The sequence below is a fragment of the Eublepharis macularius genome, chromosome 11 (genome assembly GCF_028583425.1).
Source record: "Eublepharis macularius isolate TG4126 chromosome 11, MPM_Emac_v1.0, whole genome shotgun sequence".
Taxonomy (NCBI): domain Eukaryota; kingdom Metazoa; phylum Chordata; class Lepidosauria; order Squamata; family Eublepharidae; genus Eublepharis; species Eublepharis macularius.
The window spans coordinates 34058184-34075066 of NC_072800.1; the positions used below are offsets into that span (position 1 = coordinate 34058184).

Below are 16883 nucleotides of genomic sequence, written 5' to 3' on the forward strand. Positions count from 1 at the left end.
AGTCCCTGGCAGCTAGATCCCCCAGTTCTCCACAGTTCATAATAATAACATTCAATTTATATAGCGCCCTTCAGGACAACTTAATGCCCACTCAGAGTGGTTTACAAAGTATGTTGTTTTTATCCCCACAACAAACAACCTGTGAGGTGGGTGGGGCTGAGACAGCTGGACAGAACACACAGGTGTTCCAGTTGAAGTAACTTTATTAGAGATCCATTCAGTACAAGGTGCTCAGACAGTGATATTGGCAGAAGTTATGTAGATAGGGCCAGCAGTGTTAGTTAGTTAGGGAATATTCCCGCCTTTGGGGAAAAGGACCGTTAGCCGGGGGGGGGGGGGGGTGTTGGGGTGAGACAGTGTGAGACATTGTTTTAGACTAGACAGTGAGAAAGATGAACTTATTTTTAGCTCTCAAGAAGGCTACATCTTGAGCCACTTTCAACAGGCATTCAAGGACACTGGCTCAGTGGAGCAAGAAAGAGAAAGTAAACATTTGCAAGATAATTTACTGGCATTACAGCAATAAAGAACTTCCCTTACTCTCAGAGACCAGAGTCAGATATAACGAACATTCATGGTAGATATGCAGGAGGCATATAAGACATACTGTCCTCCCCAAGATTCCTCCCATCCTCACAAGGACCCATTTATGCGGATAAGCCTTATGAAATTTACGTACAAGTTTTGGGGAATTTACATCTGAAGCTTGTACCCATTCTCTCTGACCCTCATCAAAATGTTCCCAGCGAATTAAGTAAAACAATTTTCCCCGTTTCAACTTAGAGTCCAGAATGTCTTTCACTTCATAGAGCAGTTGTCCATCCACTATTGGGGGGGGGGGGGGAGGAATTCCTCGGTCCAGATGCCATTTGTTAGGAGGGGGCACTTTCTTCAGGAGGCTGAAATGGAATACGGGGTGGACATTTTTTAAGTTCTTGGGCAAATTCACTTCCACTGTCACTTCATTTATTATCCTTTTGACTTGAAATGGCCCCAGAAATTTCCTAGTTTTTTTGCTGGGTTGCTCCCCACTAAGATTTTTTGTGGAAATGTACACATAGTCTCCTACTTGTAATGTCCATGGAGCTGATCTCTTTTTATCAGCTTGTTTTTTTTGTAATCCTCTTTGGCTTTTTATAGAGTCTTTTTAATTAACTCCCATTGAGCCGTTAACTTAGACCACCACTCCCCCAGGTCCCCAGGTGCCTTACTGTGCAGGGTTTTAACAAAAGGCATTGCTGTGCCTTCATAGCCATGTGCTGCCATGAAGGGGGAGGCACCTGTGGAACTGTATATTGTGTTGTTATAACAATATTCGGCAAAAATCAGAAACTCAGTCCAATTATCTTGCTGGAAATTAATGTAGCATCTTAAGAATTGTTCCAACACTTGGTTAACCCTTTTGGCTTGCCCGCCGGTCTCAAGATGATGGGCGGAGCTAAGCCCCTGTTCAATTCCAGCCATTTTTAATAGCTCCCGCCAAAAGTTGGCAACAAACTGGACTCCGTGATCTGATATCACCTTGTCTGGAAACGAGTGCAGCCTGACTACATGTTGCACAAAGAGAGTGGCTAATTTCTTGGCGGTTGGGATTTTGGAGCACGGGATGAAATTGGCTTGCTTGGAAAACAGGTCAACCACCACTAGAATTGCAGTCTTCCCTTTGGAAGGGGGAAGATCAATTATAAAGTCCATGGAGACCACTGCACCCGCTTCAGTTGCGTATGGGCCCGTTCTCCTTCCAGCGAGTCCTCAAACTGGGTCCTCAACGCTCATATGAATGCTCTGAGGTTCTGAAGCTCTGGGGCTCCGGCCTCATATAGGGTGACATACCACTTAGCTGCTGAACCATCTAGCCGGGATCCCAGGTGGCTTACCCGGATGGGGTCGTTTGGGAAGGCGTGGCCCCACTCCCCGAAAAATTCAATTGTCTGCACTATAAAACATCCCAGTTCTTCGGGGTCCCCGTCAATATGGGCCTCTAATTTCTGCAACCCATGCTGGGGCACTATCGGGTGAGGGACCCCTCCTGGTGCGGCCAGCATCCCTATTGGCGGCAAAGCTGGGAGAGGCTGAATTGGCGGCATGGGTTGTAGCGGTACTCCCACTGGCACCCCTCCAGGTGGCAGGATAACCGGGCCTCCCAGTGCTACTGGTATCCTGGCAAAGCAGGGAGAGGTTGAACCGGTGGCATGGGCTGTAGTGGGGCTCCAATTGGTATGCCTCCGGGCGGCAGGATAGCTGGGCCTCCGGCTGGTGGCTAAATATGCAGGGGGAAGTCCTGGCAGCAGCGGGGCTACCAGTCCCCCTCTCAGTGGGGGAGCACCCGATGGTCTACCCAGGGGCCCAACTGAACCTCTCTGTAGACCACCTCCTCGGTCCCCCCTGGTTCAATCTCTATCAGGTCCTGGCCCCTGAGGCACTCCCATCATGGGCGTACGGCACACCAGGTCTTGTAGTTCTCCCATCACTTGTGCCAGTTCCCTTTTCTACCCCCATACAACTCGCCACTGCTTGGAATCAGTCCCTGGGGGGTCTGTTGCTGTTGTGCTCATTTCATCCTCGCTTTAAGGTTCTATGGGGGTGGTGTCGTAGGGACTCGGCAATATTTCCTCCCAGTTCATCCCCATCTCTCGGTAATAGGCATCCAACGCCCCAATGTCCGATCTCCTCCTTCTGGGTCTGCTGGGCCTCCTCCATGCTAGTCTGCTCTCAAGGCCCCACAAGGTCAACTAGGGTCCCCTTATTTCCAGCCACATTCCTCCTAGGGTATTCATCTAGTTCTTATAGGAACTCTTCTGGAGTCTGCTGGCAGGTCGACATCTGGGGCGCCCATCCCCTCCTCTCTGGGATCACCCCGAACTGCCAGCCAGTGATGCTGAGGCGGGGTGTTAATCCAACTGGGGGTCCTCCAGTTGCCCCATCTCCCAAGGTCTGTTCCGATTCTAGGTTGAGTAATTGTCCCTCTGGGGGCTCCGCAGTTCCTTGGTCTGTCTCTTACGGCATAATGCTGGTAGCTTGACTTTAGGATTTTGGGTCCAGGGAAGAAAAAGGGACTTCTGCCAATATGTTAGTCCCTGGCAGTTAGATCTCCAAGTTCTCCACAGTTGACACACAGGTGTTCCAGCTGAAGTAACTTTGTTAGAGATCCATTCAGTACAAGGTGCTCAGACAGTGAAACTGGCAGAAGTGATGTCGATAGGGCCAGCAGTGTTAGTTATAGGGAATATTCCTGCCTTTGGGGAAAAGGACTGTTAGCCAGGGGAGGATTGGGGTGAGACAGTGTGACACATTGTTTTAGACTAGACAGTGAGAAAGATGAACTTATTTTTAGCTCTACATCCCAAGCCACTTTCAACAGGCATTCAAGGACACTGGCTCAGTGAAGCGAGAAAGAGAAACTAAACATTTGCAAGATAACCTACTGGCATTACAGCAATAAAGAACTTCCCTTACTCTCAGAGACCAGAGTCAGATATAACGTACATTCATGGCAGATATGTAGGAGGCATATATGACAGCTACCCAGGCAGGTAAAAGCCAGGAGTACCCCCCGCACAACACGCAACCTGTCTATCCTCCACTACGGCAGGCAAAGAGCCCTGACCCAAATCCTCACAGGGTCCTCTCTCTCCTCTTCCAGAGGCTTCACCAGACCAGCAGCCCCATTCCCTGTATTTACTTCCACTCACCCAGCTACTGCCCAGAGCTATTGGGGAAAAAGGAACTCTGATGTACTTTCTTAATATATATTCCACCATTTAGACTAGGCCCATTTAACACGACTAGAACATTTGTGTGTATGCCAGATATTTCCCCTCAGTTAACCATTTCAGGCCAGCTAGGGTTAAACCAAACAAAAATAAACTTTATTTATAACGAACTTTATTTATAACGAACATAGGGAGTGAATGGGGTTAAACAGGAAAAGTTTCAAAATAAAGAACAGATTAATAGCCAGCTAATTTTCTGCTGCCTCTCTGAGCAGCATCTCAAACTCCTCTCCCTCAGTCTCTCAAAAGCCTTCTTTTCCCTCCAATGGACTTTAACTCTGATTGGCCCAGCATTCCCCCCACTCCCATTGGCTGTCTCTCAGAAGAGGCGGAGCTGGAGCCAGTCCTGTCCATCACAACTTCCTTATTTCAATATGTCATGTCCCTTCCAGCTGAATCAGATCAAGGGTCCATCCAGGACTGACCAATGTAGAAGCAGGTAATGAAGGCCACTGGCCTCTCCCATTGTTGGCTTCTGCCCACCAACTAGCATTCTGAAATATACTTCCTCTGAACCTGGAGGTTCCAATTAAACTGCCACAGCTAACAGCAACAGATAGGTCTGGTCTATCTGCCATGAATTTCCTTTTAAGACCATCCAAGCCATCCAGCAGCCAATATCGGGATCTTGAAGCAGCAAGTCCTGTATGTTAATTACACACTGTGTACTTAAACCTTTGTTTGAATTAAATCTACTGCCAGTTTCACTGGATGACCCTTGGGACCTAATTACATGCGACGTTCTGCTACTGGAACTCCAGACACATAATACAGCCCCCTAAAAGCAGCTGTTGGGATGGGGCACCTGGATTGGGACCACTGAGGAAGGCTTTACAACTCCCCGACAGATTTCCCTAACTGAATATCCACTCACCACACACAGACTTTAAGTTTCAGTAGGAGAAAAAGAGAGGCACAGCAGGGGGTACTTGTCCTTTCCCTCTACTAGAATAGGTGCCCCACTTGCAAGTGCCATGGGGGAACAGCTAAGCCCCTCATCTCGAGCCTCTTCCCCCAGTAACTGTGCTTTAAGGGCCAAATAACAATAGAATTCTAACATTATGTGCACTTTTGTCCTGAATTCAAGAATTATGAGAAAAGGTGAAAAATTTCTATTTCCCCTGTATCACTTACAATTGATTCCATTTATGAATATTAATGATATGGAGAAAATTAATTTTCCACTCCTTTTTAGGATGAGAACTAAAGGGAAGGTGCTCACTTTACACAGTACCAAGTCAATTCCAGTGAGGGTTAACAGGAATTAGAAGAGTATTTGACTATTTTCTGTTTCTGTATCCAAAGAATATCTGAGCTGGGTTGCCTCTGACACTGGAAAGTACTTTTATCTAGACAGAACTTTCTAAGTTGTCTGGATACTTAATGATAGGGCTTCTGATAAAATGAATGGAAGTTCTGTAGCTAAATCTTTGCACATGCCTTTGGAAAATGTTAGGCTTGCTTTTTGTAAAATTATAGGTGCATTGCCAGCAAACTATCTACATTTGTTCCTGGTGGATTGGAATGACACCAAACGTTGAAATGTATGTAGATGATTTTTAACTATGAGCAGCCAATTCTAAATGTTGAGAAACCATCTAAAACTTTTGAAAGTTTTGTTTGTTACAATTATTTATATCCAGATTTTCTTCCCATGGGGATCCAAAATGGCTTACAATATCCCTTCCTCCGTTTTATCCCTGCAATATTGTTATGAGGTAGGTTAGGCTCTCTCAGATCCAACACTCTAACCACTACTCAATACTACAATGAAGAATGTAATTTAAAATAATTATTATGCAATTTAAAATCACTACTATTGGAATCAGTCCCAACAACAACTTAAATCAGATCTTATCATTGGAAAGCAAGAGTGAACAGGAAAAACTTCAAAGTCCTTTTAAAAACTTCTGTGGAATTTAGTAGGCAACTAATTCCATAACCTAGGGAGTTTTTACTGGTTTGTTAACTGTAACGATTTTATCTTCCCTTTATGTTGTGAGCCACCTTGAACAGATCTCCAAGAGGCAGCATGCACGTTTTCTAAAGAAAAAGAAAGATCTACTGAAAGTGTCGATTCAGGGTCTTCCTACTCCAGTGTTTCCAGGGGCACTGACCAAGTTAAACTGGTCTGCGTGGCAAATCTGCAAAAGCAGCAGCAGTAGCAGCAATTGTTTTCCCTTACCTCCTCCTCCATTGCTATGAATCATGCTGGCTGGTATGGAAGAGATCCCTGTCAGCTGTTTCCATAAGGAAGCACTGATTTGGTGTGGAGGAGACGATAAGGGGAAGCAGCTGTGATCTGTTGCAATGTGAGCCAGCTTGACCTCCATTGCAGTTTCCAATAATACCTGAGACTGTTCATTATCCTTGGGAGAAAAAGAAAGTTTGCTGCCCTGTAACTGAACCCACAAAAACACTCTTAACAGCGAGCATCGATGGGTATATTAAAAGATCAAACTGGCATCAGGGACAAGGAGCAGAGGAGGCATGCGCTTGAGCTACCTCCCGGCGGTGTGCCCCAGCAAAATAGACAGGAAACAGCCATAGCTGGTGAGGTGTGGCCCATTCATCCAAAGAGACTGCACCGAAGCTATATTGTAGTAGTGATCCTTAGCTGCAGGTCTTACCCTGGTCTTGATTAAACGCCCCAGTTCTAAGAAAGGAAACCCAGATTCTGATCACGAATGAAGCTCAGTAAGGGGGAGGGGGGCAGAAACTTGAAACTCAAGACATAATCTATGTACAGGTTGCTCATATTGAGTTAACAATAAAAACAGGAGTTCTCCGAGTACCGAGGACATGAAATATGAACTGGAACAGGATCCAAAGGAACATGTCATACTTCCTTTGGGTTATGCTGATTTTTCCGCACTACAAGCCAAGCTCTCTCTCTTTCATGCACACATTTTATGACATCAGCAGAAGAGGCTGAATGAATTCACAACCATGAATCATAACCATAGCTATCCATCCTTTCATTTGAAACCCTTTAACAGCAGAAATGGGTTTGATTTTTCTTTTCCTTAAAGGATTTCAATATACTAGGTGAAGCATGTGTTCTGCTTCTGAGTCACAGTACCGCCCCCCCTGCCCCAGCAGCAAATATATGAAGTTGCCTTATGTCAGGTCAGACCATTGGTCTAGCTTGCTCTGACTGGCTGCAACTCTCTAGGGTCGCAGACAGAGAAAGGTCTTTGTCAGTTTTGCTGCCTGACATCCTTTAGCTGGAGAGACATTGCTAGCCTAGGATCTCAAAACATCAGAGAAACCTTTTTGAAATGATTTTGCAACACAGATAAGAGTCCATGGCTCAACTCATTCACGGAATGAAAGCCACCACAAAACCCACGCAATTATGGCATAATGAAATTGGGCACATTAATGGAGTTTTTTGTGGTCAACAACCAAACACCACATCACAATTTTCTTCTCTTTGAAAGGTGTAATTAGGTAAATGGGGAACACAACCAGAGGTTCTCTTGGTACTGCACAATGCATTGGTTGAAAAATCACATGAACTTTGGAACAATATCCTTATTTTCTAGATGACCAAACTAACTGGGTCAAAATGCCAACAGAGACCAAAAGTGGTCTCTCTCATGAAGTGGCTGGGATGTTGGAGAAACTTTGGAACCTCTGAAAATAGATCACTGTGGACAGTGCTACATGTGGAACACAGGGCTGGAGTCTCATCTATACATGCTGTATTCCGTCCTCTGCCTGAACATCTCAAACAGGCAGCCATACAGGCTTCCCCCTCTCAGTTTACTCCACACTGGATTGTGAAGAACTTTTTTTTCTTTTTGTGACAAAAGACTGATCCATATTTTAAATTCACATGTAGACACAGATCACTGCATTACTGTGATTTGGGAATGGCTACTATTATTCTCAGTGTGAACTTTAAGACAGACATCCTCCAGACTGTCTGACTCTACAGCATAATTCAAATGGTAAATTCAGACTTGATTTCTGAGATTTGGATAGCCTCTTGCTGATAAAATTACTAGTTATCATACTCTGGGGATGGGGTAGGGGAAACAGTATTTCCCAGATCAAAAAGAGTCCAGTAGCACCTTTAAGACTAACCGATTTTATTGTAGCATAAGCTTTCGAGAATCAAGTTCTCTTCGTCAGATGCATGATACAGAAACTGGTCAAATATAGAAGAGGAGGGGGGAGGAGAGAGAAGATGCAATTAGGGGGGGAGAAGGAGGATGCAACCAAAACATTCCTTTGCTAGTAAATGTAAACATCTCCTTTTGGTGGGGGGATCAGTTGGCTTCAAAGGAGTTTGCCGTGTTAGTTTGTAGCAGCAAAACAGCTTGACTATCCAATTCCAATGCAGTATAAGCCTTCGATAACCACAGCTCTCCCCGTCAGATGCATCTGACAAAGAGAACTGTGGTCCCCAAAAGCCCGCACCAGGTGCCACTGGGCTCCCCCAGACCCCGCCTCTGTAAAGGAAATCTGTTACCTTTGGTAATGTGATAACCATTCATAGTCCCAGAATTTCCCAGAATTATTTTACCTTGCAATCTCTCTCTCTCTCTCTCTCTCTCTCTCTCTCTCTCTGTGTGTGTGCCTTTCTCACTGAGACTCAAGGTGGATTACATAGTGTGAGATTAGTACAATCAGTGGCAAGGAGAAGGGCAGGCATTTCCATACACTGTCAACAACATTTCCATAAACAATGTCATGGGGTAAAAGAGTCTGTTTACAAAGATACAGTATTAGCAAGGATCTAGTATGGGGTTGAGGAATTGCTGAAACAGAACACAATAAATTCTAGGACTTACATTGAACAACATAAAGCACAGGTAGTACATATTTAAAGCAACAGATAATATGTAAGGCAACATAATGGTGAAATCTATGGTTTCTAACTAATTAGCAAAACATCTGGAATCCCTTTCTTACAATACCGCCCTCTTAGTTGAGAAAAAGGCTTCTTTGAATAATTCAGTTTTGCGTTGTTTGCGGAAAGCCAGGATGGTGGGGGCTCTCCTGACCTCCTCAGACAGGCCATTCCATAGGGTAGGGACCACCACAGAGAAAGCCTGTGTACGGGCTGCGGTTGATTTCACCCATGTACAGGCTGGCACCTGCAAGAGACCCTGTTCAGATGAGTGAAGCTGCCGTGGAGGGACATAGGGAGAGAGGTGGTCCTGTAGGTATGCTGGACTAAGGCCGTGAAGGGCTTTGTATGTAATAACCAATACCCTAAACTGAGCACAGTAACTGATAGGTAGCCAATGGTGTGACTGTAGGATAGGGGTGATGTTCAAGCTCTTGTTCGCTCCTGATAATAGTCGAGCTGCAGCATTCTGCACCAACTGGAGCATCCTAGTTAAATTAGATGGGAGACCAATGTATAATGTATTACAATAGTCAAGTTTTGATGTTACCATAGCATGGATCCAGGCAGCCAGGTAGGCCGTGTCGAGATAAGAGGCCATTTTCCAGGCCAGAGTGAGACTGTAGTAAGCATTTTTTGCAGCTTCCTTAACTTGTTTTTCTAGTAGTGGTGCTAGATCCACTATAACCCCATGGCTCTTAACCGAGTCTGCAAGGGTCAAACAAACTTCATCAAAGGTGGGGAGTACAATGTCTTTCAAGATCTCTGACTTCCCAATAAGCATCACTTTAGTCTTGTCTGGGTTCAATTTCAATTTGTTATTTTTCAGCCATTTCACCAAGGCTGTCAGGCAGCGATCTAAGATTTCTACTGCATCCTGGTGGTCCCCAGCCTGAAGGACATCCGGCTGGCCTCCACCAGGGCCAGGGCTTTTTCTTCCCTGGCCCCAGCCTGGTGGAACACTCTCCTGCTGGAGATCTGGGCCCTTCGGGACCTATTACAGTTCCGCCAGGCCTTTGGTTGAGGACCAGCGGGTGTCCCCCCTTATCCTATCTAAGATCGCTACCTCTTCCATGACTGCCCTCGGCTATGCGTTTTACCCACAGCTATGACCTATGCAGGTCTTTCATTAATATCCAAAGTAGCCTATGTATAATGGCGCCGGAGTATTTTAATATGTTTTTAAATCTGAAGTTGACTATTAATTTATTGTGTTTTAATGATGATGTAAGCCGCCCTGAGTGGCTTACATCATCGTGGGGAGGGCGGGATATAAGTCAAAATAAATAAATAAATAAATTCCTGTGGGGACCTGGATATAGAGTTGGGTATATAGAGTTGGGTATATAGAGATATAGAGTTGGGTATCATCTGCATATTGATGACATCCAATTCCAAAGCTGAGAATGAGCTCTACTAAAGGTTTTACATAGAAGTTGAATAACATGGGAGATAAGATTGCGCCCTGCGAGACTCCACAAGATAATTCCCATTCTGGAGATAGCTGATCTCCGATGGCAACCCTTTGAGTCCGTTCCATGAGAAACAATTTAAACAGTTCCAAGGCACATCCTTTAATGCCCACTTCTGTTTCTAAACACCTCAACATGGGTGTTGGTCTACTGTGTCAAAGGCTGCAGACAGATCCAGGAGGAGCAATAAGGAGACATGGCCTTTGTCCATATTCAGATGGAGATCATCTACTAACGCTACTAGTGCTGTTTCTGTCCCATGCCCTGGTCTGAATCCAGATTGGAAAGGGTCTAGAGCACTAGAGTTTTCCAAGAAGTTCTGGAGTTGGTCAGCAACTGCTCTCTCAATCACTTTGTCCAAAAAGGGCAGATTAGATACTGGACGATAATTGCCCACATCAGTTTTGCCGAGATGGTTTTTTAATTAGCTGATGGATAACTGCCTGTTTGAGTGGCCGGGGGAAGGTGCCCTGTGTTAGTGACTGATTTATAATAGATATCAGTGGTTCACTTATGTGATCTTTACTTGATTTTAACAGCTAAGATGGACAAGGATCAAGGGCACAAGTAGTGGTTTTCATAGACACCAGGATCCTGTTAAGGTCTGTCACTGTAATTGGTTCAAAGCAGTCTAAATACAGACCAGCTGTATTGCAGCTAGCATCTAGATCAGTGTGTATTCGTGTTATTTTATCAGCAAAAAAAGGCCTCATAGCTAATTGTCTGTTCTTGGGACTGTAAAGGTTCAGATTTAGGGGTTAGAAGGTGTCTGGATACCCTGAACAATTGGGGCAGTCGTGAACTAGCCAAAGCAGTGGTTGCCAAGAAGTAACGTTTCTTTACCGCTTTCATTTCCGCTTCATAGATCCTCCAATGTGTTCTGTAGCAAGTTCTATCAGTTTCTGTGCATGTTTTACGCCAGCGTCTTTCTAGGCGTCTTCCAGCCCTCTTCAGGTCAGCTAGCTCCGTGGTAAAACATGGTGCCAGCTTCCATCCCAAGGGCCGGAGGGGTCAACAAGGAGCAATGGTGTCAATAGCTTCAAGGAGCTTTGCGTTCCACAACACCCACTCATAGGATTCACTTTATTTGTTTTACTGACATATTTTCTTTCTCTGTTGTAACATTTTGATTGGCACCAATGTCTTGATTTTAAAAATCAGGGTTACTAATAAAACTGGAGCAAAGGGTAGGCAAGAGCTGCAGCTGTGTTTGCTTTGTGTCCTGAAGGTGGCAGCAATCTCCTTCCTACTAAATGCATTTCTGTGAGATGATTTGTGGCTGAAGTTCAGTACCAGATGTTTAGCTTTGCCAAAGATGAAACTGTACAGTGCTGTGAGAATGAATTTTCAGGAAAACAAAGTATTTCTGAGTGGTAAAGTGGGGAATGAGGGAGCTGCAGCTGGCTTGTCCATTAAGAAAAAACAAATTATTTATTTTACATTATGATGACAAGAAAAATGATGAGTCAGCATGTGTGCTTGTACATCAAGCCTGGTCTGTAATGCTTGCCTTTCAGTTTCTGAGATGAGGAGAGTGCTGTGTGCACAGTAAGCAGAGCTGATGAATGATTAGAGTGTGATCATCATCATTATACTATTATCTCGACAAAATACCAGGCGTGCCACCTGTCTTACAGTGTTGAGTTCTGGAGAAGGAGTGGGGTAAAAGGGTACAGCTTGTGAGAAAAGACTGCCTAAGCTCTTTAGGGGAACTGAAAGTAAACAGAGCAATTCAAGTGGCGATTTGATGAACGTGCATCACAACAAAACGCTCCCTCCTCCTCCTCAGTCATACAGAAATTCTTTTTATAGGTTGGAGATACCAAATAGCATTTAAGAGAGCTAAAGATGTTACGAGGGAAACTTCATTACCTGTGGCGTACTCATTCAATGATTTGTGTTACTGTTCTTAATCAAACAGGAGCTGCAGGATTTGAAGGCTCTGAAACACTACAAAACTTATGAAGAGAAGCTGGACCCATAGAACATCTTAGGCTTACACAAGAGGCTTGTATGCTACCCAGTGGAATATCTGTTTTCTTTTACCTATGAACACCTGCCCCTTATGCCATGTGACAAACTGCTGCTTACCCCGCCCTCCCTGCAATTTCAGAAGCCATCTGCTGGCAATGAAAAACTTTTAACCTCTTGTAGAGTTACCAACTCTTGTGATTGAGTATTCTGGTCCCTGGACAGGTCAGGGGGAGAAAATCCAGTGGCGGAATCAAGGGGCAAAGCTGAGTGGATTACGCAAGGCACAGCAGTACTAGCAGGTCTAGAGACGGAGACCTGAGGAGTCTGGTAGGGCAAGGGGGCAGAGCAAGCAAAAAAGATGAAAGGCCGTAGCTCAGTGGTAGACCACATGTTCTCAGGATCCCTCCCTAGCATCTCCTGTTAAAAGATCTCAGGTGTGAGGCACCGAGGATGGCTTTTCTCAGCCCAAGTCCCTGGAAAAATGCTGCCAGTCAGAGCAGACACTGATGAGCTATCTGAACCAATGATCTGCATCTTTAATCTTGTTTTTATCTTGTTAATGGAGAGTTGTATTTTAGTTTTGTATCCTTGAAACTTGCTGCATTGTTAGCCACCTAAATCTAAGAAGATGGGAGATGAATTCTTTAAATAAATAAGTCGGACTCATTGTGAGGCAGCTTCATATGTTCAAAAGTGGTTTATTCACATCAACTCAAGAAAACGGCAGAGGCAGCAAAAGAAGGCTTGCCCTTTCAACAGAGATTTAATGGGATCGTATTTACCTCTGTGCCATCATGGAAAGCTTCAGCTGCCCATTTCCGTACATGAAGCCCCTGTTAAAGGGGCAAGCCATTTTCTTTTCCAGGTTGTTGGCGGCTTTGGCCCTTGGTTTACTAATCGTAGGCCTGAAAGCAAAATCCCCCGAGCAAGCAGAGTTTTTCTCAGGTCAGCTGGAAACTCTCCCACATAATTTGTTTCAAGGTTCTTTGTATTCTAGCCAAGCATTGTAATGAGATGACTTTGCAGTACCCACAGCCAACAATTCTAACATACCACCTACACCACTCTGAGAATAAACACGCCATCTCCCACCACAGCTTCAATAAATCTAGGATGCTTTGCCTTTTCATGTGTTGCCCAATTAACCACTGCAAAAGTTGAATTCTTTTAGTTGTCTACATGTAGTTAGTCAAAGGAAGCTACCCTAGATAGGTTCTGACACTGGAGTTATGTTTTTTTGACCACCACTCAACGTCTGGATTTCTATAAGGATTGGGTTTATGATCTGGCAAAGTTGCCTACTGATGCAAAAGTGAACTAAAAAGCCAATGTTCCACCCAGGCTACCTGGGTGGAAAAAAATGGAGATATATATCAGGCAATGCTTTTATTCAACTATTGCTTCTGAAGATGTAGGGCAAGTTTTTTATCGGCTTAAGCAATTGTGGTCTTCTGCATTCAGGTTTGATGGATGGTCATGCAAATGTTCAGAGGACAACAGAGGAGTTCAATTAAGCCATGTTAATTGTGTAAGAATGTGAACTGATTTTGACACAGTATTCTGTATCTGTAAAGTAGCTCCTAGAATATATTTGAAAACATTTAACTTTAAATACACACAGTAGCTTCTAGACTACCACATGAGTAGACGAAAGCTGCAGCAGGTGTTGATATGTGGGATCATCTACAACAGTGATCAACATCTCCAGACATGAAACCCATCTTTAATCTCCTATGGCAGCCTAGGATCCAATGAGCTATACACATGAGAGGAACTGATCCATAATTTCATTTCAGTTCCTGTGAATCTCATGTTTCACCACATGGAATGCACTCTCATATTCTCTAGGAGGAGCTGTTTGACTCCCTCCCCCCGAAACAGTCATGTTCAGTATAAATTGCTCTTCTCTTTCACGCTCATTCTGAATGATTTCCTATCTTTTCTCCCCTTCTCCATTGCCTTTGGGTATTTCTGTACTGCCCATGAATGCTGCCATGTTTCCTGTCACACTGTAAGAGAGCTTTAATGCTCAGTTTCATGTTGTGGTTGGACCAAAGCAGGGGAATAGGATTGGTGGTTCCTTCTGCAACGGCAGATTGGAAAGCAGGCTAGCCCAATTTATAATTTAATTGTTTCACTTAATATAGGTGTTTTCCCTCAGCTCAGCCTTTGCAACTGTTTTTTGTATTATGGACCACTGTTTTGAAACAGCCAGACTAGAATTTCTATCCTAAAAGTTTTCTTCATTGACCATTCTGCCTACCTTCCACAATGATGTTACATTGCTTTGCAAAAAACAAAACCAACAAAAAAATGGAAATTAGGGTATTAGATCTACAGGACAGACATAATCCATTACACCTGTGTTTGGTGCTCCAGTTTTTTTCTGATCTCACAGAAATGTTGCAGCTTGAGATGAAATATCTGATTGTTGCTCTCCTAGAGAAGGTATAATTTCAGTGGATTCAGAAGTTCTGGAAGAGTCTGTGGGATCTGCAGGTATGCTAATGTTGGTGCGGGAGAGTTGAAATTTCTGTGCTCCAAGTATCTCTACCACCAAATCCTTTAATCAACCCTGGTGGACCACCACTGGCTGTAATGACCTTCAATTAAGCAATTTCTATCAGTAGAAGAGAAAATTGATTGTACCTGACAGTGTTTGTATGATCATGAGGAAAAAGTAACCAGTGCCTTTCTCCCACTCTTCTCCCCTTCTACTATATCTGATAAATAAAGACTTGGCAGAATAATGAAAGGGGAAGGGAGGGAAAGGCACATCTTCCTCTTAAATCAGAGGGAGTGCTAACTGGCTTTTCCAGTGTAGTGGTGGCTTCTCATGGCATGCAGTACTAAGAGCAGGAAGAATTCCACTTGTGCCAAGGTGCCACTTGTGCCAAGGTGTGTGTGAGTTCAGCTGAACCCTCCCTTCAGCCATACCCCATACTGCTCCCAAGGCCTGCCAGTACTCAAGACTGACTTTTTGCAGTGGAGTGGGGAAACATAACAGCCCCATTCCCAGAGCCAGAACTGTGTGAGAAGTTCACTGGATCCAATTCATGATATCATGGGGGCAGCCACCCATAAGCAGAAAAAGTCCCTGCAAACACAATGTAGAAATCCCCCGGAACAAATGTTACTAGGGCTAGAGGAAAAAAAAATACACACACACACCCATAAAATTCTCAGCATCACTTTTTCAGGAGCCCAGTACCCCATCCTGACCCCTGCATCACATCTACCTAACACAACAAGTTTCAGGAAAGCAAGAGAGAGAGAGTTAACTTACAGCATGAAGATATGGGGACACTGATGGCCAAAATGATCCATGCTATATCCACTTTGCTAAGACAAATTGTTGCCCTGTGCTGTGGCTTGTCCCCCTCTGTGACATGAGAAATGTTTCCTGGCATGCCAGGCTTCCAGGTTCCAGCAGGTACAAGTCTGTTTAGGAAATTTCCCGTTGCTGTCGAAGTGGAAGAGGGAAGCCATGTGGAGGGCTCTGTGGAGAGTGCACTGCTTGGCAAGCTGGTATTATACAAAGAGGGATGTATTGTCATGGATGTTCCATTAGGACTTCCTGTTGTATGCAATGAAACATTAGCATCAACACCCGTTGGTCCATCATGATTAGATGTTGATGCTACTGTTGCAGTCCCAGGGCTGGTAAAAAAGGGTGCCTGGTTTATAGTCTGGTTTGCGATTTCCAAAGAGTTATTTTTATCTAAAATATCCCATATGCCATAACGCGGGGGTTTAAAAGGCACTGTCACCATTTCGGGAGTAGTTGAAGGCCCAGTTGCTGGGGTTGTGAGATCTGTTTCCTGTACAGCCAATTCTGATGAATTCCCCTTCTCTGTTTTTTTAAGGCCTTCCAAGATATCACTGTAGAAAGAAGCACTGGAGTCTGTGGTAGTTACCAGCATAGAACTATTCCTGTTTCTGTGAGTTGTAGGCAGAGTCTGAAACGAATGATTTGGAGACTGGTTCCTTGTGTTAGGAGAAGGAGAATGCAGTCCTGTCTTTAAAGAAGGCTCTGTAAATTCTGTGAAGTTGTCTTTGACAACCTGAAATATTTTCCCCTTGGGTCGAGTCTTTCCAGAAAACAGAGCACTCTGGTTGTATAAGTGATACAGTTCCTTGTTGCCAGCAGGACTGCTGGTTGACTTCTTTTGGCCAATGGAAGGAACAGTGGTCTCCATTGAGCTGGTGGAATGGAAGCTTGCAAGAACAGCTGTGGGTAAAGGTTCAGTCATGTGATGGCCTCTCTGTCGAGGAGTCATCCCTATAGCCAAGATGCTGATATTGCTTGTCACGAGGTCTTGAGATGATGCTAAGCTGGGAGACAGTCCCTGAACACCAAATAACAGTTCTTCTGTCAGTGCCAAGATCAGTAGAACACCTGGAAGAAGAGAGATTGGTATGAAAAATGGGTTTCCTGCTCATGTTTTTAGTTATTAAAATTCAAGACGTGAAGCATGACCTTTTATGTATGCTTGGAGACCATTGCAAGATGGCACTAAATGAATCTTTCATGCAGACACACTGAAAAAATTGTGCACAGTTCTGGTCACCCCTATCAGAGACATTGCACAGTGAGAAAAGGGCCAACTTTCATGTTCTAGGGTTTGCAGAAAGGCTTTAAAAAGTGCTTCTTTTTAGTTTAGGAAACCTATTTTTGTGAAACAGGAATTTGGTGACCAGAACTCCAGATGTATTGCATGGTCTTGAAAAGCTGCCATGACAGAAAACATGGATCAGGCTGCAGTGGCAAGGAAGGAGGGGTTAACTTCCTTCCCCCTGTGT

The 16883-nt window shown here is 44.3% G+C and overlaps 1 protein-coding gene across 2 annotated transcripts in view; it reads right to left on the reverse strand.

The window, feature by feature from the left end:
• TMEM108 (transmembrane protein 108) overlaps window positions 1-16883 on the reverse strand; it is a 131850-nt gene that overhangs the window by 9707 nt on the left and 105260 nt on the right. For both annotated transcript variants that reach the window (XM_054991782.1, XM_054991783.1), the window contains one exon: window positions 15367-16479. In XM_054991782.1, coding sequence (XP_054847757.1) covers window positions 15367-16479 — 1113 coding nt within the window. The remainder of the gene's footprint in view (window positions 1-15366; window positions 16480-16883) is intronic.